Below are 23,755 nucleotides of genomic sequence, written 5' to 3' on the forward strand. Positions count from 1 at the left end.
TTTGCTCATAACTACGTGGACCTTTGTTGTTTTTTTGTGTGTGTAGACTATGGCCCGGTCTCGGCTTCCGCAATATCCCCGCTAAAGGACACCTGTGATTTGCAGGAGCCATTGTACTTTTGAATAATTAATTATAGGTTGGTTTTTGTGCCGTCATAGAAGGTCCTATTTAGCCAAATTTTTAAACTTGCAACTGATTTCCGTTTTGAAAACAAGGCATCTCATAAACTAACAAACTGTCCACTGCCTGTTACATGATTATCAATCTGTTACTGCTATTCATCAAGAGTGGTTTAAACTGTAAAATATACATTACGAAAGCTTTGTAGTCATCTGTTTTTGTATAACTTGGTGTTCTTTATGTTACATTAAACAATAGCTTGTTTTATATATATTAATGGCCCTGGTAGCAATTATTCTGTGGTTTTGAATACGAATGAAATACAATGAAACTAAAAAAGCACGAAAAACTATAGCTCAACTTACAAGAGAGGCTCAGTCACTCTAAACTCATGTAATGCCCTCCTGAATCAAGATTGTTTAAAAAATAACACCATTAAAATTTTACCCTATAAAATATATTATTTATTTTACGAGCGCCATAATAACAATAAAATTATATAATTTTATATAATTATATATTATATAAAGTTATACAATTTATTAAATTGTAAAATAATTTAAATAAATTGATTTGTGTAATTGTAAAGAGCTAAAGATGCTTATGTTTAACACATTCATTGTGCTTTGCTGAGTATTTATAGTGCAGCAGGTGATATAAGCTGGTTATGTTATCTCCTGTCATGTAAACAATTCACCTTATGCTACTGTCTTCTGTAACCCCAACCTCTTTATTGGCTAACTTATTTGCACAACGGATTAACTGATGGTTAACTCCCTTGAAATTATGTTTCCCCATCATCTGGGAATGCTGCCGTGTCATTTTTGTGAACTGCCAAATATGTTTGTATTTCGCATTAGCTCCTATCCACTAGCCAACTAGTAATCTTAAATTGTTGTCTTATATGCCCAAAGAACATCTTGTTAATCAATTAAGATCATGTTGAACGAATGCCAAGTAATCATCAAGTGTTCAAATATAGTTTGTCATTTTTATTGCTTTTATTTTAGGGTCCAGTGATTTTTCTTTGTGTTATCCTGTCTGTATTAAGCGTAGCTCTAGTGTTAAGTTTATCTTGAGTGTTGGCGGTATTCTTATTGAATGAGCGTGTCACCTAAAAATTTCAGTGTCTGTACTCGCAGTTGTGGAATGATGACAGTAGCATTTTGTGAAAACTTGGGGTAGGTGAAGGGTTGTGAGCATCTTATGACGGTTGTGAGCATCTTATGACGGTTGTGAACATCTTATGAGGGTTGTGAGTATCTTATGAGGGTTGTGAGCATCTTATGAAGGTTGTGAGCATCTTATGAGGGTTGTGAGCATCTTATGAGGGTTGCGAGTATCTTATGAGGGTTGTGAGCATCTTATAAGGGTTGTGAGCATCTTATGAGGGTTGTGAGCATTTTATGAGGGTTGTGAGTATCTTATGAGGGTTGTGAGCATCTTATGAGAATTGTGAGCATCTTATGAGGGTTGTGAGCATCTTATGAGGGTTGTGAGCATCTTATGAGGATTGTGAGCATCTTATGAGGGTTGTGAGCATCTTATGAGGGTTGTGAGCATCTTATGAGGGTTGTGAGCATCTTATGAGGATTGTGAGCATCTTATGAGGGTTGTGAGCATCTTATGAGGGTTGTGAGCATCTTATGAGGGTTGTGAGTATCTTATGAGGGTTGTGAGCATCTTATGAGGGTTGTGAGCATCTTATAAGGGTTGTGAGCATCTTATGAGGGTTGTGAGCATCTTATGAGGATTGTGAGCATCTTATGAGGGTTGTGAGCATCTTATGAGGGTTGTGAGCATCTTATGAGGATTGTGAGCATCTTATGAGGGTTGTGAGCATCTTATGAGGGTTGTGAGCATCTTATGAGGGCTGTGAGCATCTTATGAGGGTTGTGAGCATCTTATGAGGGTTGTGAGCATTTTATGAGGGTTGTGAGGCGTAGAGGCTTTACATTCGACGTGCATCATTGAAAAATTGGGAGTAAGACCTGTTCAGTGTTTAATGTTTGTAGACTATACAATCAAAAGCGAACTTTAACGAATGAAGTCAATTTGTTGCGATACTTACTTTGTATGTAGAAACTGTTGGATGTTGTAGCAAAGATTCTTACAAGAAAAGTTTTTTTCTAATTTGTTTCAGAAACAAATACTTTAAACAAATACTCACTGCATTAAAATAGACCTGTGTATTCCATGACTTTGCGCAAAAACCTAAACGCAAAATATAAATTACTAAAATTAAATAAAAAGAGCTTTTAATTTATCGTTTACCTTAAAATCAGAATCATATTGTTGACAATACGCCCGTTCAGCGAGTAACAAAAATACTCTTACACAAAGTACTTGTTTAAATTATTCTAATCTATGTGTGTATCATCTTTTTTATATTTGATTTGGAACTAGTACAGTGACAGTTTAGTGTGCTACTAGAGATGATCGGATGTAATAACTAATTGCGCAATTACTTACAAAACTATCATGCATTGTTTGTTGGGATTTACTTGGAGAGTTGTGACTGTGTACTCAAATTTTATGTTTAACACCAAAAATATTGTACATTACGTGTACAGATGATCGTTACTCGAGATTCAATTTTACCAATTGACTACTCGCGATATAATAGAATTGTATTCGGAGTTGTCCGCAAATATTTTTGTATCATAGAATGGCCAAGTGTTTCTCTTACCATATAAAGCATGGCGTAAAGGTTTCATGGTTACTCATTGCAAACTCCAACTCAATGATTTTGAATCCTTGTACTTTATTAATAAAACAATATCTGTGCGCAGCATCTGTCGGTAAACACAAGTTGCTTTCTGCTTCCAGTGAATTGGAATTGACTCTTATCATGGCCAGCAAGCTGTCTCTGCAGATCCAAAATATTTTGCGCAAGGATATCTCAAAAGATGACAATGATGTGATGGATGCTTTGCGTGGGATACTCCGTGATGAGTTTGGTGAGCACACTCTTTGTTTTGTCAAGGGTTGATCTATTTGAATGCTCAAAGTATATCCCATTCAATACGCTGAATTCCTACTCAATTCTTCCTGACAACTAACAACTGCATCTAATCAATGCTCACCTATAAACGTTTGGTTTGAATGAAAACAATAAATGCTGAGTTTAGTTGATCAAGCTCAAACCGTAAGAATGGCTTACAAAAGAGTTGCTTATCGGTTTTTGTTTTACTTTTTTACCCCTGGCCTATTATATTTTTATATAAGGGATCTCCGGGCTACAGCATCCTTTTTCACAGTTTTTTCACCTTATGATGTGGAACACGAAGTTATTCCAGCCTTTCATTACGGCTTTTTCCTCGCTATATGACATTAACAGAAATGTTTCTCGAAATTCACATTTGGTGGTCAGTGTGCTGCATTTGTTGGAGTCACGAAGATACCGATATGCTACTCGCTGAAATCCCTCCCACACCACCTGAAAGAGATACGATGATTTCTCTCAGTTCAGCATTCTTCGTGTTTTGTAAATGCTTGATCTTGCATGAGTCAAACGATCTCAAGTTTGTTGTGCATTTTAGTGTATAATGTAATATTTACCAGAAAATTTAATTCATTAGTTATATTTATGTAACTATTTTGTTGCTAATTTTTAGTACATACAAATACTAATATATGAAATTTTGATGTTTTTTATCGGGGAGGGTGTTTGCGTTAGATAATTACTATAGATTTCTATACCCTTCTATACAACATTTTAGCTTTACGACCCCAACACCAGAACGAATTAATGTCGTATGGCGGTGGTTCGCTGTACATTTAGTAGAGTGGCCTAGGTTCAACATGCAGGAGCTGATCCCTTGGTCCTCACTAAACCTAGGTACCTCTCCAGATGATCCCTTGGTCCTCACTAAACCTAGGTACCTCTCCAGATGATCCCTTGGTCCTCACTAAACCTAGGTACCTCTCCAGATGATCCCTTGGTCTCACTAAATCTAGGCACCTCTCCAGATGATCTCTTAGTCCTCACTAAACCTAGGTACCTCTCCAGATAAAATATGCATCTAGTAACTTGCTAGTATTTAAGAAATATAAAATAAATTTTATTATATGATACTAATTATTATACTATTATTTGATACTAATAAAAAGGATTCCACACTCATGAGTCATGATTAGTTCTAGTCATGTTTATCACTGTATATGGAGATGCAGCACAGTTTATTTATATACTGACTAAAACAAGAAAATGTTTAACCATGTATATGAATGAATCTAATATACCAGCAAAGATGATAAGATTAAGAATGAAAAATAAGAATGAAGATTGTGCACTAAGAATAAAGCTGAGGGATATATGATTATCCATTATAGCATAAACCTATAAAATTAAAGTACAGCCCTTTTAGCATTTACAACCTAAACACTATGATTAACATCAGCCATTACTACAGAACTGGGGTACTCAAAACCAAAATAACAGGGTTGTGACACATTATAACTGCACTGCTTCATTGCAGTACGCAGTAATTTTACCACGAATTACAACTTTCAAATGCATAGTAGACATTTACTGCTATTGCGCTCCTGCTGTAGATTGCCCATTGTGATCTACTGCGTATTTACTTCCATGACGCATTACCGGAAGCCCAAACATTCATACTCACTGCGAATGCGCATTCTTCAAAACTGAATGTGTATTAAAACTGCACATTACAATGAAGCTGATACTGCAGATCCCCTGAAACTGCTGACTTTTCAAGTCCAAAGTTCTCATTACGATGTTTGAAAGTTAAAAACGGGGAACTGTGCAGCTTATGGTGCGTTTACACTGGCCGATTTTGTCACCGATTTTGTCGAGCACAGACAAATTTGATGAGTCGGCGTCGGTAGGTGTGAACAGAGAGATCGGTGTCGGTACCGATCTGAAAGTCGGTGTCGGTGAAACCCAGCAGTGCCCGGTTGCACCGACAAATCGGATGCTCATCAGCCAATCAGAAGCTAGGAGCCTCTGATTAAATGAGCCTACGCTTTAATGACAATGCTAAGTTTATGAAACAAAAGGGCTAGGTTTAATGAGAGGCTAGGAGACTGTCATTACACTTTCCCTCATGCTCTTTCTGATAGTGAACTTTTATTTAAATTAAGTAAAAGTGAATAGCCAGTTGTACGACTACTACTAGTACTACTACTAGTTCTACTACTGTAAAGGAATTTGCCGGCCCTTGGCACGATCTAGATTATTTCATACAGAAATAGATTGCGTGTAATTTCATTCAATGTTTTATTAGCAAAGGAAATTCACTAGCCGAGGAGCGTACGACCATTTGCCCTGTCTACTAAGTGAGCGTTGCTCCCTTATATACAATAAAATTGCCCGTTTCGGCTAACGGGACCGAGTAGAAACACCGGCTAACAATGTTTAAATGGCCACTAATTAGGCCCGCTAGTGCGTTGATATGACAACATAAACGACGACAATTGATAGCATAACGACTAACAAGGCTATAATAAAAAGGACAACACATATAATAAACTAGAAATTCCACTGTCATACAGCCTACGACCAAAGTGATAATGGAAAAAAGAAAGGGTACTGATGGTTGAGAAATGCAATATTAGCAGTCAAATAGGATAACTGCAATGGTAGCTGTAATGTACTGGGTGTGGGTGTTATTATATACAACAAATAGCAATAATGAAAGGAAAAGATTATATGTTTATATCTCTCCTCCTGCAAAAAGAGAAATGCAATATTGGCCAATATTAGAAGTAAAATGCACTGATATTATTAGAATAGCCAATATTATTAATATAGTAATAATATAAAACCAATGCACATTTTGTTTACATTTCAAAACGTCATAGCTATCAATATCACGAAGTTGTGATATTTATATAGATTTTTAGAAAATCTGTACTACGTAGTCATTGTTCTGTAGTCATCCAAACTTATTATTAATTATTGTAATAATCTCATTAGAACCGTTAGAAAAAATATCATCGTCATTCCCTTTACTTACACTGCATTAGATTTTTTAGAAAATCTGTACTACGTAGTCATTGTGCTGTAGTCATCCAAACTTATAATTAATTATTGTAATAATCTCATAAGAAAATGAAAAAATGGAAATCGGCAAAAACGAAACGATTTCTGTACTCCTATGTTAATTGCCGAAACCTTTGGCAATTCGACAATGCTATAGACTGGTGAAAAGTGCACGCTATTTTTTCGCGAAGTGCGCACGACTTGATCATTCTATTATCTGTCGACCGCCGTTTCAATTTCCGGTCTTAACTTTTATTAAACCAAGCTTTTCAAGCGTTTTGTGACGATTTTCGTCCTAATAAATCTGTCTATTTGTGAATAATCCGATCAGATGGGTAAGTTTTTAGAGAATTTTGACAATTTACAAAGACTTGGTAACATATTTAAATAGGCCTATATGTGTTTTGTATCGTTATTATACTTTAACTTATCTACAAAACGATGGTTAAATTTGTTGATGAAATTTTCAAACAAGGGTTCGTCTCATTGTTGATGAATAATTTGCGTAAGTTGTGTGCACATGCATTTCTCATAAAAACTCCCTAACTTCGCATCCGCTCGTTTGGTCGTGGGAACATTTACAGACATATAAAGTATATACAAACATATAATTACATATAATACAGACTGTCAGAGCTGCTGCAGCCGATCCTGCCATCAACAAAATCTCATCGTCATCGGAAGACTCCATTCGGCATTCAGTAGTTGCTTCTAGCGGTAGTAGTAGTAGGAGCAGTAGTAGTAGTGTAGTACTAGTATATAATTTTCCATATCAAGCGCGTTGATTTTTATGTGTACTCAGCTTCGCTTGGTCGGGTGAAAGTCAGAACGGCTAAGCGCTGTGATTGGCTGTTGGTACCGACAAAAATAGTTTGATCGTTGCAATGTAAAGGGGGAGTCGGTGTCGGCACCCATACGTGAAATGTCTGAGGTACCTGTCTGAGTCGGGGTATTGGCACCTAATCGGAGTCGGTGTTGGCCAGTGTAAACGCACCATAAACAATAAGAAAACACTCTTGCACCACTAATTGGCTATACTACTCTGGAGAAATCCCTTATTAGAGAGCACCATCTTAACAAATGGCAATGATGCGTAAATGATTAATCCGCCTTTGAAGTTTGAACCCCAACTGTTGGTTTTCAGGCATTGCGTAGGGTGTGTCAGAATCTCTGACACAATCGGCCGGAATTCCGGCATTCACATGGCTTTATTTACAAAAGCCGTTTCTAAATAACAGCATAAACCAATCAAATTAATTTTTGCACAAGATATTAGACCAGAAATTTCACTTCCATTTGTAACAGTTTTCAAATATCTTTACCTACTTCCTTCGTTTTAATAACGAATTTTATTTGAACGATATCGCGAAAAAATCTACCCCACTCGTTTGTTAGTAGGTCATAAGTGATTTGGGTGCAAATGAAAAATTTTATAATACTAATTATAATTTTCCAGTATATTTTGATTCATAAAATGATGACGAACATGTGCTCAATGGATATGATGCTATTGTAGATGTTTTTACAACTTGTTTTTTTAAATCGTACAAACTTTTATAGTTTTAGCTCGAATAATGGTAAAGTACTATTTTTTCTGTTCGATGATATTTGCTGTGGGTTGCCCGACTTTTTTACTAGTGTTTTACCAAATATCATTGTATCATTACCACATTCAGATATATAGGCCTATATATAATAAAAGTTTAAAAATTTCGGATCATTGTACTTATGGCCCAGGGTTACCGACGCGCATTGACAAAAAGGCCAGGGTTCAAATGGTTAACATGTGGGTTATCAAACAGTGTTTAGAGTGCTGGACGCAATAGACTGAGTTTTTGTCCACTCCACTCGGCGGGTCTGTGTACCAAAACCCGAAGTCGCAAGTCAAAACCTGAACCCTCAAGATCGAAATACTCAAAATCTCTATTACCCGAGACTCGAGAGAAGATAAACCCGCGGGTTCAACAAGTTTTATTATCCAGCACTAGTCACAATCCTGCGTCTCACTTTCATTAAATGTATAGCCTTAACAATTCATTTTAAAATTTCATTTGAAACAGTTTCGAGACAATGTAGAGTGTTTTACATTTTCATACTTCTATTATAGACGTAAAAACCAAAGATTTGTCTGCCTTCATCTGCCCTTTACTCAATGGTGCATCAACTGCTGCCAACTACACATTATTACTGCCAAGGCAATACTTATATTGAGTGGGATTAGTATAATATTTGGCTCGTGTTGTTACTAATAGCATTTAAAGAGGGTTGCTAAAAACACTACTAAAATCAAGAGGTAATTGCTCTAGCTGACTGAAAATTTTGTATTAGTGAATTACCTTTGCTCATAATGATACGATTTAAAACTTCATTAAAATTTTGTTATGGTAATAGAAAGCCGCATGTGAGAGATGTAAAATTTTATTACATGTTCTGTAACAGCGCACCCATTGTTAAATTAGTGACTGGGTTTGCTTTGTGAGTAAGTAGTATTGACCACATTTTATTCACAATTTGTTGCTTGTGGCATCATTACCACTACACAATAATTCAGCAGCAAGAAAGTCATCGAAAGCCTGAAAGTTTTTCATTGAGGTTAAAGAGAGCAATAGAACTCTGGCTTTATACCGCAATACTAGAAATCAGCAACGGCTGTTCCTCGCGAAAAAAATTATCGTAGCGGTAGAAAGTAGTAGTTAGATTTTCATTTTGTTGTCGTCATTTGTGTTGAGCTGTAGTTTGTTTTAGCATTTTTAGTTTGGAGTAGATTGTTTTCCTTTCAAAATACGTGTAGTTGTTTTCTAACATTTGGGTTTCATTACAATACAGTCTTCATTTATCTCACGGCAAAACCTAGATTTATTCATTAAGAATGCAAATATCATATCGATTATCAATATCGTAAATATTCATTGCGTATCTATCGAAATGCGAAAAATTCATAGCGCACAGCTATAGTTCTCATATGCATTGCAAGTACCACTGGCAGGATAGCAGAGCTATTGGTGGTGAAATGAGAACCTTCGCACCGAGTACCCGTGGTCAATGCAAGAGTTCACCGCTGTTCAATTCTCACAGAGAGCAGCAGGTAAAACCTTCCCGAAATACAATGTACAGACGAAGGTCAGCACTCTCGAAGCTGCATGGTAAGCAGCCATTTTTATGCGGCATCAGCGACGCAGCTTTACGTGAATATAATCCCCCGAGCATAGCACCACAAGTGTTGCTGTGCGAGATTATTGCCGGGGTCTCGCAACCGATGCTGCGAGACCTCGGCAGATCTCAGATTGCTGTTTCGTTATCAGTTTCTGCAATTTTTGGTATTTTATTTTAACCTAGAATGTTTTCGATGTTTTAAGAGCAAAAAATATGAGAGGTTTACTTTTTGTTTTCTGTTTTTATCATCATAGATAGAAATCTTTTATTAAAAATAAACACGATCTATATCTACCTGTTTTTATTTATGGTATGTAGTATACAGTACAGTTTATGATGTAAAATGTTAAAAAAAATACTTTACCGAAGTTGTTATTTCGGCTTAGAACGGATTAAAATTTACATACATTAATTATAATGGGAATAATTGTTTTGAATCTCGAACAACTCAGTTTTCGAACAACTTTCTAGGTCGCATTATGTTCGAGAACCGAGGTTCCACTGTACTTACTACTGTCTATAGGGTTCGGTAGAAATGAACTGAGTAAGATTGGCAACAACCCTCTAAAGATGTTTGATGAGTTGAGCAGGAAGGGAATTATCAGCAAGAAGGAGAGCAACTACACCAACCTTACAAAGCTGTTGAATGGTGCCGGACTAATGGAAGAGGCCGATGCCATAGATAGTCTGATCAACGATTACAGGCAGACACAGGCGTGTGGTGAGTGACGCTTTTATTTTTCTCATTTTACTTGCTAAATTTTACAACTACAGTCAAACCTTTATTTGAACGCCATGATGTTCTATTTTTCAACGCTTTTCTCAGAAGTGGCGGTTTATTAGAGGTGGCGGTCAAATAAAGACTGGCATTGTATTTTTCAAACACCTCGCCAGAATATTGAGAAGACATATTTAACCTTGTCACTGCCGAATTGAATGTCCCATATTTTGCACCCTCCTTCGGGCGGAGCAACATTGAGCCTTTGGGTGGAAGAAATCTGCTAGGTTACCTCCAACTTGTCATAGATGCCTAAATAAATATGCATGGGGAAGCTGATACATTTTTTGCCGGTTGATGTTTATTGCTTGTAATTAACCTACAACGATCTTCCGGCCTGCGTTGCAATTTGTTGGAGCTTTCAATTTTATTTCGTTTCAAATTTAAAGGCATATTTTAATGTTATAACCATATTTAACAAAGTTGCATGAAAGTTGATTGCACTCATTAATATGTTTGCTACAGTTTGCGGCCAAAACTGTTTTTCTATGTGCCCTAGAAGAAAAGTTACGAGCGTCAACCCATTGTAAACCGAGTTCATATTGCCGCAATGATACTATCAAATGTTATAAATCTGCAAATTTATTAGTTATATAACAGTAATAATCTATGAAATGCTTCAAATATATATTCAAGAACAAGTGGCATAGACAAACATTGGTAATACATTTGGAAACATAAGTTAACGTCTTAAAACCAAAATTAACATTTTTTAAAACAAAGATATTAGCATCAGTTGCTCGGCCAGTTGCATTCTGATTGTTTTCTTTTGGAACCGCTCCATATTCTTCTGGCTGTTCAATATCTTCTACAGTGTCTTCTGACCTCAAACTCATCTTCTGCACAGTTGGGCTTGTCGATATTAGTATATAAACAATTTTTTAACAGAGCAAAACTTTTATACATGCACACACTTCTCATGCTAATGAAGAGAAACCGTGTGTAATCAAAATAGCCTCAAATTTTAGCCTCAAAATTCATAGTAGCACAGATTTTATTGTATTGCAAAATGTTTTTTCACATACATAGATGTATCAAAACCATATTAAAAAAGGAACTATTATTAGCCTGATAAAATTACAAATTATTTCTATGGCATTGCATTCAAAGTTTTAACGAAAAAGTTGTAAAGACTTGGAGTTGGAAAATGGACATTGATACGAACAGAGACAATGAACGAATTGTTATTGATGTGATCGAGTCATTATTATTACGATTTTGTGGACACTTCTACTGATCATTTGCTATTATGGGTTCGTAAAGATCAAGAATATCAGATAGTGGCGTTCAAATTGAAGTGGCGTTCAAATTGAAGTGGCGTTCAATTAAAGGGTGGCGCTCTACTTGTCAACTCTTTTCCCATAGTGGCTCTCAAATAGAGGTTGCGCTCAAATTAAGGTGACACTCAAATACAGGTTTAACAGTATGTTTGTATCCATAATCATTGCATAGTTTCCATGATGAAAGAATGTGTACATTGTTACAAAAATGTGTTTTTTCGAAACATCTGACGATGTATCACGACAAAGTAGTATGCGCAAAAGCTGTATACCATATATATGTAATAAATATAGCTTCATGCGCATGTCATTTTTCTCTTCTATGTGCGGCGAGATTGACTAACATACAAATCTAATTTAATGATATAAATTCTCGAAGTTATCTGGAATTTACGTTATAAGAGGTATACATTATATAAGCGTCTACTGTATTTGCGATTGTTTTTAATGCTTGAGGTGATATAACTGTCAGGATGTTTCAAAATTAAAAATGACAAATCAGTTAAAAATACTCGAGAGGAAAAATACGCACCAGAATAAATACACTAATCTTGTAATACGCTAATACTCTAATTTTGTAATGAATATTATGAAAACGAAATACGCTGCCTGTCTCGCAATTGATACCGGCTATTGCGTTCAAGTTGCAGTGGTACTTGTATTTATTCTGTTAGCATCTTCGCCGAAGTGCAATTACAGGCATCATAATCGCATTTTCGCTTGAATCTGAACATTTTAACAGCTGTCAAGTTTTATCGATTTTAATCTTGAAACTTCCTGGCAGCCAAGATCACCTCAACAATCTAAAAAAAACACAAATAATAGAAAATTACCGACAATTAGCGATAAAATCGACTGCAATTTCGTGTAAGCTCATCTTTAACAGGATCTGTTATCAGAACATGTTCATACAGATTACAGATCTCTAACACTGTGTGACACTGTGTGTCACTGTGTGACACTGTGTGACACTGTGTGTCACTGTGTGACACTGTGAGACACTGTGTGACACTGTGAGACACTGTGTGACACTGTGTGACACTGTGTGACACTGTGTGACACTGTGAGACACTGTGTGACACTGTGTGACACTGTGTGTCACTGTGTGACACTGTGAGACACTGTGTGACACTGTGAGACACTGTGTGTCACTGTGTGAGGGTGTTGAGACTGCTCTGCTGATTTTTAGTCTATTGCGTTCTGTTAGATATTTTATCTTAAGATCTTGTTTGATATTGTGCAGATAGACCCCAAAACCTGACTATGCGAGCTGTGAAAAGGGAGGCATCTTTTGGATCAGGTAACTTCTATTTATTTGTTTTACTTCAAAATATCTACTATGAATTATGTGTAACTGAAATCAATGATTTCTGGCTTTGGCGTTCTCTCCTATCCTATTTGTTCGTAAATGAATCGGTTAGGTTCAAGATGCCCAAGATGATTTTGTGAAATAGTTCACACATGTATGTTAGATTTAATGTATTTAAGTAGGTTTTTATTAAGATATTTTTGCCAGCATGAATTATAGACAAGTACAAGCAGATGTGTCTTCGTAGAATAATCGATTACATTAGTGAGTGAAGCTTGGTAAGATCAGGACTGAATGATGCCCGTAGATTTTCTTTAAGATATATTCCCCAAACCTTTGTGTTGGCAGTCATTTTATAAATTCTAACCTTCTGTTGTTATGAGGATGTTGAGTACCCTCAAGAATGACTGTATCATGTTGGTAGGTGAGACAGTAGTAGTAGATGTATGTATAGAACCATCAGGTATGACTGTATCATGTTGGTAGGTGTGACAGTAGTAGTAGATGTATGTATAGAACCATCAGGTATGATTGTATCATGTCGGTAGGTGAGACAGTAGTAGTAGATGTATGTATAGAACCATCATGTATGACTGTATCATGTTGGTAGGTGAGACAGTAGTAGTAGATGTATGTATAGAACCATCATGTATGACTGTATCATGTTGGTAGGTGAGACAGTAGTAGATGTATGTATAGAACCATCATGTATGACTGTATCATGTTGGTAGGTGAGACAGTAGTAGTAGATGTATGTATAGAACCATCATGTATGACTGTATCATGTTGGTAGGTGAGGCAGTAGTAGGAGTAGCTGCAAAGCGGAGATGTTACGTGTCGATGGGCAGTCAGGACTCAATCGTTTCTCCTGATGGAGTGATTCCTAGTGGCCTCCAGTTCTATTTGTCACACTACAGCAAAAATCACAATTACAATGTAGATGAGGGAACTAAGGGCCTTGTTGGAATCATCAATAACTTCACATCTCCCCGATGCAAGCAGTTGCAACGCAATGGTAGGCTTATGTTTTTGATGATGTTTCCTGGATGCTGCCTCAGCTGTCAAATTTGGCCTGATTCACTACACTGGGAAATAAATGTTGCTAATGTTGTCTTTTCATTCCTTTACACTCCATATTTTATTCTTTTCGTAACGCTCACAGCTCACTGAACAATGAGGTTACAAGTTCCAGAGCTGTTTTTATTAGATAATTTTGCAAAACTGTGCTTGACATGGTTGACCTAAACAAGTTTACCCAATCAGGTTTTAGTAAGTAAAGTTTTTCATGGCACAAAACAAAAAATTAAACCTGCTCTCAAGATGACAGCAAAATTGTTATTTGTTTTTATCCACCCATCATGAAAAGTTACACAGGAATTTGCTAGATGGTTCTAGATCATTTTATGCTACCTTTATAATATATCATGGATGGTATCATGGATGGTATCATGGATGGTATCATGGTTGGTATCATGGATGGTATCATGGTTGGTGTCATGGTTGGTATCTTGGATGGTACCAACGATCAAGTGGCATAATATTTTTTTAATACCGGTGCACAGGCCAGTGTTTAGGCCTGGTGTATACAACTTGAACCATTCTCATAAGAAATCTTTAGAGTTGCACCACTCAGTTGTTTTCAGCCATGCCAACAGGCAGACAAATCTTAGATTACTTAGACCTCGATTAAATTTGAAGCGAACAGCGTCATTGAGTTCATTTTATCAAATAAGTTAGGTCAGGTCTACACTAGTATAATCTAACTAATATAAGTTTAGGTTTTTCAGTTCCACACACCTTATTTTGTTTTCTATTGCTCTAGTGTAATTTTCTCTTTATTTATTTTATCCATATGTATTCTGGTCTCTTCCATCCCGGTCTTATGCCTGTAATTCACTGTATAAAGTATTTTGAAGGCAGGAAGTGAGTGCTCATTCATTTCCTTTTCAATTCGCTTATTCTTTTCTCTAATTTCATCTTCAAAATTTTTTTAACGTGATATATATTATTATATATATTATTATAGAGCAACCAACGTCTTTTATGTACAAATTAAGTCGAGTCTTAATTTTTCAAGCATAATTGGTGACAGTCAGCGAGCCAATCAAGAAATGACAGCAAATGAAAACCACTCAAAATCAATCAATCACTAATTAACCTCTCCAAGTTCTCATCACATTTCCTACTAGATCACTTGTTGGCCGGGGCATAGACTCAACAAGTTTGCGTTTGGCGAGTCAATGATGTTTCTATTGTTTGCCAGTGCCTCAACTCATCTTCTCTTAGTGCCTAATTCATATCAGAAGGCACCACTGATTGGCTTGCATAACTCATATCCATTTGATAATATAATCTACGTGACTATTAAGTGAAAGTAGCTGGGCATAGTTAGTAAAAGTTATGGCAGTTTTTACCTTCCTTGGAGAATGCTAGGGTGTGTGACAGCCTGATGTCTGAGCAAGACCACCATGCTGGTACAAGCAATGATGACATGTGTCAGACACGGCGAATGTCTAATGTCAGCCTAGCTAGCCATGTCAAACGGCAGCAATAACCTGAGGCAGACACTGAAAAGAGGACAAACTCGACAGTGGAAAAGTGCCCACCTTGCAATGCATTAGCAAGGCCCAGATCTTTATCAATGGTTTAATGTTTCTGTACTACTATAATCCAGCGCCTGCCGTGTAACGAGCACGTTCAGTGTATTCTAAAATGTTCCATGGGGTAGTGCAGCCTGTTAGTATACGTATTATGTTATTTTGCTTTATCAGTTTGCCAACAGCACAAAAAGCTTACCATATTTATTATAGCTTGCCTTATTTATTTTATACAAATGATTATACCATATTTATACAACTTGCAGCCTTAATTTTGGAATGAAAATTCATATAAAATATTTTTACTTAGCATCGGCTCAGACATAGGATATAAAGTAACAATTACTGGTGAAGACATGCTGCTATAACAAAACATTGTGACTCCCACTTGCCATAGCCGAGGCATCCGAATAAAAATTCTACCAAATGAGGAGTCGTTTATCAGCAAGGTGGCACAGATATGTCGACAACAACAAGTGCACGCAAAATAACAATAGCCCAATTGCGTATTCAGAGCGATGAGCGATATTGTCTGTCTGTACGCAAGGTTGTTATTTTTATCGCTTGTTTTTATAGCTATTGAATAGCATGCTGCAAACAGGGTAAGGATTAATCATTTCTATGGACGAACAGACAGATGGATACGGCTCTCATAGTATAGATTGTATTGCACACTGTAGGCATGATAAGGATTGTATTGCACACTGTAGACATGATAAGGATTGTATTGCACACTGTAGACATGATAAGGATTGTATTGCACACTGTAGACATGATAAGGATTGTATTGCACACTGTAGACATGATAAGGATTGTATTGCACACTGTAGACATGATAAGGATTGTATTGCACACTGTAGACATGATAAGGATTGTATTGCACACTGTAGACATGATAAGGATTGCATTGCACACTGTAGACATAATAAGGATTGTATTGCACACTGTAGACATAATAAGGATTGTATTGCACACTGTAGGCATGATAAGGATTGTATTGCACACTGTAGGCATGATAAGGATTGTATTGCACACTGTAGGCATGATAAGGATTGTATTGCACACTGTAGGCATGATAAGGATTGTATTGCACACTGTAGACATGATAAGGATTTATCAGTCAACAGTGTTCTTCTTTTGGTCACGCTTATAAATCAGTAGATAATTTTTCGCGCTATAATCGAATTAATACAGTAATCTCTTTTTGTAACGGAACAATAATAATAACAATCATAAAGCTTTTAACGAAACAATAATAAAGATTTTAATGAAAGCATATCCAGTAGTTTGAGTATTGAAATAGAACTATTTACTGTGTTTGATTTCTGTCATTGTTTGAGGATTTTGTTTTAAAGATTAGAATCGACAAAACTTGATGAGGGTTAAAACGCTAAGATTGGGTTATGGTGCTAAGATTGGGTTATGGTGCTAAGATTGGGTTATGGTGCTAAGATTGGGTTATGGTGCTAAGAAAAAGTGCTAGGATGAGGGACCTGATTGTATAGCCAAGGCTTCAAAGCTTTAATAACCTGGTGATCACATATTGAGCTAGCTTATGTTTCATCTTTATGGTCTTTCTTTTCCATGTTTCCTTCCATGCGCTGACTCGAGTCTAATATCAACATTTACGCATCATCGCCATTTGTTAAGACGGTGCTCTCTAATAAGGGATTTCCCCAGAGTAGTATAGCCAATTAGTGGTGCAAGAGTGTTTTCTTACTGTTTATGGTGCGTTTACACTGGCCGATTTTGTCACCGATTTTGTCGTGCACAGACAAATTTGATGAGTCGGTGTCGGTAGGTGTGAACAGAAAAATCGGTGTCGGCACCGATCTGAAAGTCGGTGTCGGAGCTACCCAGCAGTGCCCGGTTGCACCGACAAGTCGGACGCTCATCAGCCAATCAGAAGCTAGGAGCCTCTGGTTAAATGAGCCTAGGCTTTAATGACAGTGCTAAGTTTATGAAACTAAAGGGCTAGGTTTAATGAGAGGCTAGAAGACTGTCATTAAACTTTCCCTAGTTCTCTTTTTAATAGTGAACCAGCATGGCTAGCAACGATGTGAACACGAGAGTACCAAAAAATCCAAGTTTTTTTCTTTAATTTAAATTAATTAAAAGTGAATAGCCAGTTGTACGACTACTACTAGTTCTACTACTAGTACGACTGTAGATACAACTGTCAAGAAATTTGCCGGCCCTTACTTGGCACGATTTAGATTATGTCATACAGAAATAAATTGCGTGTGATTTCATTCAATGTTTTATTAGCGAAGGAAATTCACTAGCTGAGGAGCGTACGGACATTTGCTCTGTCCACTAAGTGAGCGTTGCTCCCTTATATACAATAAAATTGCCCGTTCCGGCTAACGGGACCGAGTGAGAACACCGGCTAGCAATGTTTAAATGGCCAATTATTAGGCCCGCTAGTGCGTTGATATGACAACATAAACGACGACAATTGATAGCATAACGAGTAACAAGGCCAACAATAAAAAGGCAATAAAGAAAGAATAAAAAGGACAACTCATATAATAAAATATTTACAGACATATAAAATATATACAAACAAATAATTACAAGAAGTGTAAAGTGTTGGCCCGGCGTCCATCGCACTACTACTACCACAAATATACATTCACCATTCAATCTTCTTCATTATTCATTTTATTTATTATAATTACTCGGACGAAAGAACTGCACGTACAGTTCTTTGCTCGGATTTTCATTGCCTCATCATTCATTCATTGCTTGGCATTCAGTAGTTGCTTCTAGCAGTAGTAGTAGGAGCAGTAGTAGTAGTGTAGTACTAGTATATAATTTTCCACATCAAGCGCGTTGATTTTTATGTGTAATCGTCTTCGCGTGGTCGGGTGAAGGTCAGAACGGCGAAACGCTGTGATTGGCTGTTGGTACCGACAAAAATCGTTTGATCGTTGCAATGTAAAGTGGGAGTCGGTGTCGGCACCCATACGTGAAATGTCGGAGGTACCTGTCTGAGTCGGGGTATTGGCACCTAATCGGAGTCGGTGTCGGCCAGTGTAAACGCACCATTACTCTTTCCAAGTTTGCAGTTTATCTAGCAATTGCTTTGGAAGGTACTCAAATTTCGCAATCTCTAAATGATGGCCACATAACAGCAGGCAACATTACTTAATGCATGTATTGTCAAAAAGCTAAGGAATGTAAAACTCCTAGACGTTTATTTGTTTGTGTGCTATTTGCTCGTCGCTTTGCTGAGAGTAGTCCACATTGATGTTAATATTTCTGCATGTCACATGCTTGCTCTCCTAGTATTGAAAATCTGTTATCGCTATCTTACTGTTTTGTCAAACGCCTTATACGCCGTGTAACAAATTTCTTCAACTTTATTATAACGACTGCTTTGCTCGTCATTCATATAAAGTGGCAATCTCTAAAGGTGGTGACATACATATACTTTATTGAGGTCACTGTGTATGACTTGGTACTCAAAAGGGCATAATTTAATCAGAGTCAAAAAGTCATCCGGCAGACCCTTGAACACTCCTTGTAGCAATAACCAAGCTATTTATATGGATACTTCTTTGTCATTGAGTTATCATCTTTTGGTTGGTCAGGGTTTGTTTGTTTGGCCAAAGATGTCATCATTAAGATCAAACCACCAAATATTAGTACACTTGACCGAGGCAAATGTTATAAAAGTGCATCCATCTTTGTTGTCTAACTTTTTTGAAAGAAATATCTCTAACTTGCCCAGTACCTCTGCTCTTTGAAATACAAAACACACCTCTATTGATGTCTGCAAGTCATCTTTGTAACTCCATGCCATGTTATTTTGGTGCAATTTATTGCGGTCTAACGAATTTGGATATCACGAAAACGTCGTAGATTGGAATCCCTTTCCAAACGGCTCAAATGGGAGTTTACACTTTGTTCTGTTTACACTTTCATGCAGCCTCATTCGTCGAAATATTTTCACAAATATACTTCTTGCATTCAGTAAAACCATGTCTATTGTCCTCATGCGTCTGTTTCATCGTCATTGTAATGCTTTCATTTTGAGCACTGATATCTCAAAACCCACCGTAAAAATTCGTTTAATTTTTTAACCTTAGCTCGAAGGAGTGCATATCATCCTCTGATGATATATTTTCTGATGCATATGATCCTCTGGTCACCTGTGATAGTCGAAAAATGCTGCAAAAATTATTCACGCTGTTTGGCAGGAAGTATGGGTCACGTGATCAGATTACGGCTAGACGATTAGACCAAGCCAAAACAAAACTGTAAAGTAGCGAGCATCTATATTTGATACGGCTTTTTAGTAAAACCTGAAGTGTTTGTCATAAACGATAACATCACGTCTCAAAACAATAACCAAATGGATTGACTACGTCAAAGAAATAAATTGATTCCAACCTACGGCGTTTTCGTGATAGCGGTGATTAACTGTTCATTTTTGAGCTTTTAAGAGCTTGTAATCGCATTTCCACATGTTTTGCACCTACAACACACCAAAGTAAGACATGGTGAACCTTTTGATACCAAATAACTGTAATGTGAATTTTGTTGCAAGTCAACCTTTAAGAGTAGCATTCAACAGGTATATTAAATTATTAAGCAAATATTTATTGGTCTTTACTGGCACTGTTATACCATCTTGTAATGTAATAGCCTTTGTTGATCGTTTTTTACTAGCACCACATTAGCTAAGATATTTGACATGTTCACTCTAATGACTGTTTACATAGCATCTTTAAGGTATTACTCTGTTTACTTCATTTAGTAGATTGAGATGGTAGACTTGCTGGATTCTCGTATCACGGCTAACATAACGGAAGTTTAGCATTTCACCAAAGATTTATGCTTGCAAATTTTGTACAAATTCAAAAATTCCTCCACCTCTCAGAGCACGACTCAATGAAATCACTGTTGTTACTTGCATCAGGGCTAAACTATATTAGCACAAGTCCACGAGTGTGCCATGAAAAACCTCTTCCACAAGTGTTCCTGAAGCTCTTTTGAAAAGCATTTTCCTCATATTAGGCAATGATATTTGTTTGGTGGTTTTCCGTGGAAAAGAGGTTTACATGACTCAGTAGTTTATAAGACAGTTTTGTAGACGGATAACATGTCATTTTTGGGATTCCAAGGGAAAGGCTGAATTATCTATTTTTATGGTAGAAAACATGTTTGAGGGTGTCAACTGGCCCACAACCTAATGTTTACAATCAAATTATCTCTAGGTCCCGCACACATCTAGCTAAAAATATATCAGTGGCTCACACACCCGTCTTGTAGGATTTCCTTTATGATATATGTGGCCATAGATCTGCTAGGTTGCCAGTCTTTGAGCGCTTGCTATAGAAACAGCAATTCTGCATTCATAATTTTACTACAAATCGAACCGAACCGCAGTGGGTTTTGATAAGCCTGCTGTCATGTCACACTGAGCCAAAACATATATTACTAGGCAGTCTTCACACGTCTGAAAGGGCAACTTAAAATTCGAGGAGCACTAATTTCAGAGAGTTACATGAAATTCTGTTGCGGTTTTCAATATTTAAAGAGGTATGAGAATGCTGCTAGACTTTTAAAAATCGCAACAATGTACAACTTGTTTATGTTATAAACTTAAACTAAAATGTGATGGGTTTTCCATAACTGGCAGCTATCTGTATCTGTTATGTTTTCTATTCTATATCGCTTACGTATCTGCTATCTGTTACGTTTTTATTCAGGCATATATTCATCTCATAAAATAACACACTTACTGTTTTCACATTTCTAGATCAGCTAAACATGTCCTTTTTACTTCCTTTAAAAAGAATAATAGTAGGAAGTACTTTGTTGAATAGAAATTATTATTATAGGCTTTGTTGATAAATATAATGTAATAATCATGAGGGTTTGCAGAAATCGCTACTACGCAATGAACCATAATTTTTCGATATACTTTAAAAGATCAACGGTAAAGGACCAACATTTTTGTATGAATCATTTTAACTCAAAATGTTGAACTTTCTGCCAACTCCAACTGCTTTAAAACTCTTTATTTGTGCTTCATTTCAATTTAAAATTGCAAAATATATGAATCTGAGTTGACTCATATATTTCAAAAAAAGGCTTACTACATTAGCTTATACTTTGTCGTTCTCTAACTTTTGTTTTTAATATCTGTGTCATTTTACAGGCTGTTTTATGACAGCATCTTCCCGTCTTCTTAGTACTTGACCTTTGGCTACTAAGGAATTTTCCCAGTATTTTCACTTGTTCCAGAAATGTTTCCGACTATTTGCATTCTGCACTCGGTGTTTACACCATGATGTATATCTATGATAATAAACTTGCACAATATATGGACAATTGTATTATCTTTGATTTGCGCACTCATTGGAGAATCTTTGACACTGGCCAAACCCCAATGTTATCAACATGCTCTTATCATTCATTTGCATGAATGCATCACACTCTCATTCTAGCCTGTCTTGACAAGCTGTTGTTTTTGCGGTGTTGTCCCCTGTCGAGCGAGCGGAGCGAGCAAAACAACAGCTTGTCACAATACGCACTGCACTTAGTTGTTCTCTTCCGTCTATGCGGCTTGGCTGCGATGTTATGTTGGTCGCTCCATTGGTAATCATAACGGACTTAGCCAAAAATTTATGTAGAAAAAAATAAGATGAAAACGTTAACATGAACATATCTTTAAACTGAAACTGAGGTTGCAAAAAGTCATACTGTAATGGCCTGATCTGGCTAATGTTGAACTTCTGTAGCAGAGGCCATGGTAATTGAATTTTGGCATCCATATAACTTATCTATTTATAATCTAACTAACTAAAAACAATGAATGAGTCAGCAATGAAACTGAATTCACTTTATAACAAATAAAACTGGCTGATACAAAAATACAAATAAAACTGATTGAGCACACAAGTAACATATTTAATTGCTGTTGTTGACTAAGTTCTTAAGTTCTACCAAAGTTTACCGCAGAAACTAGTCTCTGGTTAAACGTTTTTAATCGTATTTTTTCCACATAAATTTTTAGACTAAATCCATTGTGATTACCAATGAAGCGACCGGCATAACATCGCAGCCACGCCGCTTAGACGGAAGAGAACAACTCCCTTTCAGTGCAGCTGGTGCATCAGGCGCAGCGCGTATTGTGACAAGCTGTTGTTTTGCTCACTTCGATCGACGGGGGACAACTCCGCAAAAACAACAGTTTGTCAAGACAGGCTAACTCTCATCACACTCGCCTTTTCCTGTGATTCTATGCAATGAAGATATCTTTCACCACTTGAGGGGGTGGTCTTAATTTTTTCTAGGGTTGATTGTGAACAGGTTTCTATGCTGTCAGAGGTCATATGCAACCAAATTTTCACGAATTCTGATTGTTGCACCTAAAAAAAAGTTGTTTATAAGCTACTGTACTAGTGAGTACATTTGCTACCTACATTGTTTTGTAACATCAGTAGTTTGGAGCTTTTGAGTTTATTTGCCTGATAAGGTTAGCAATAATAAATTTGGTTTCGCTTGAGTTTATGTTAAATTGATTTTTCCACAGTAAAAACTGGTATGGATGGCCACAATAGAAATTGAAACATGTGACATTGAACACCAACCCAAAGTCGTAGAAAGTGTACAAAACACTTTTCTCATGATATGGAGTTTATAAGTTATGAGGGTAAATGTTGTATATATTAGATAAAAATAAGTTTTTTGTCCAAAGACTTTTATTACCCGGGCAATGCCAGGCAATATCTAGTATTAATATACAGGCAAAAAACTCAAGCAGAAACAGTAGCGAGTAGCAGTAGAACGTATTCGTAGCAAAGACCCTGCGCGGTCAGATTCATCAGCAGTGAGTCTTTCTATGATTTCCAAGTACTCTCACAGCAAATGCCTTTGCACAAATTTAGGGAAGCGACGATCAAATGCATTCAGAATGCGATTCTGAGTGAAAGCAACTCCGATTTCATTCAAAACGTAGAAGTGCAGTGAATATACCTTAAAGCTGAAGTGACAATCAAAACCTTTTTATTGCTCGTTTATTAATTGGTGTAAGTCAGTGGTAGAGTAACTATTCATTTTATATGCATTCGTATGCTCTAAGTCCTGCACTGTTCTTTTACTCTACTATGCGGCACTGCCAGTTTATATGCATTCGTATGCTCTAAGTCCTGCACTGTTCTTTTACTCTACTATGTGGCCACTGTCGGTTTATATGCATTCGTATGCTCTAAGTCCTGTACTGTTCTTTTACTCTACTATGTGGCCACTGTCAGTTTATATGCATTCGTATGCTCTAAGTCCTGCACTGTTCTTTTACTCTACTATGTGGCCACTGTCGGTTTATATGCATTCGTATGCTCTAAGTCCTGTACTGTTCTTTTACTCTACTATGTGGCCACTGTCAGTTTATATGCATTCGTATGCTCTAAGTCCTGTACTGTTCTTTTACTCTACTATGTGGCCACTGTCAGTTTATGGACTACCCTGAAACGCATTTCCTCCCAATTCCT

General features: G+C 36.8%; 1 protein-coding gene across 1 annotated transcript in view; it reads left to right on the plus strand.

Annotated features, from left to right (window-relative positions):
- The window catches only part of LOC137403545 (caspase-6-like), a 37,270-nt gene that overhangs the window by 1,737 nt on the left and 11,778 nt on the right, over positions 1-23,755 (plus strand). Inside the window, exons 2-5 of the mRNA XM_068089490.1 lie at positions 2,951-3,081; positions 9,808-10,005; positions 12,586-12,642; positions 13,445-13,666. Of these exons, the coding sequence (XP_067945591.1) occupies positions 2,973-3,081; positions 9,808-10,005; positions 12,586-12,642; positions 13,445-13,666 (586 nt within the window). The 5' untranslated portion in view covers positions 2,951-2,972. The remainder of the gene's footprint in view (positions 1-2,950; positions 3,082-9,807; positions 10,006-12,585; positions 12,643-13,444; positions 13,667-23,755) is intronic.

This window comes from Watersipora subatra, chromosome 9 (assembly GCF_963576615.1).
Source record: "Watersipora subatra chromosome 9, tzWatSuba1.1, whole genome shotgun sequence".
Classification (NCBI taxonomy): Eukaryota; Metazoa; Bryozoa; class Gymnolaemata; order Cheilostomatida; family Watersiporidae; genus Watersipora; species Watersipora subatra.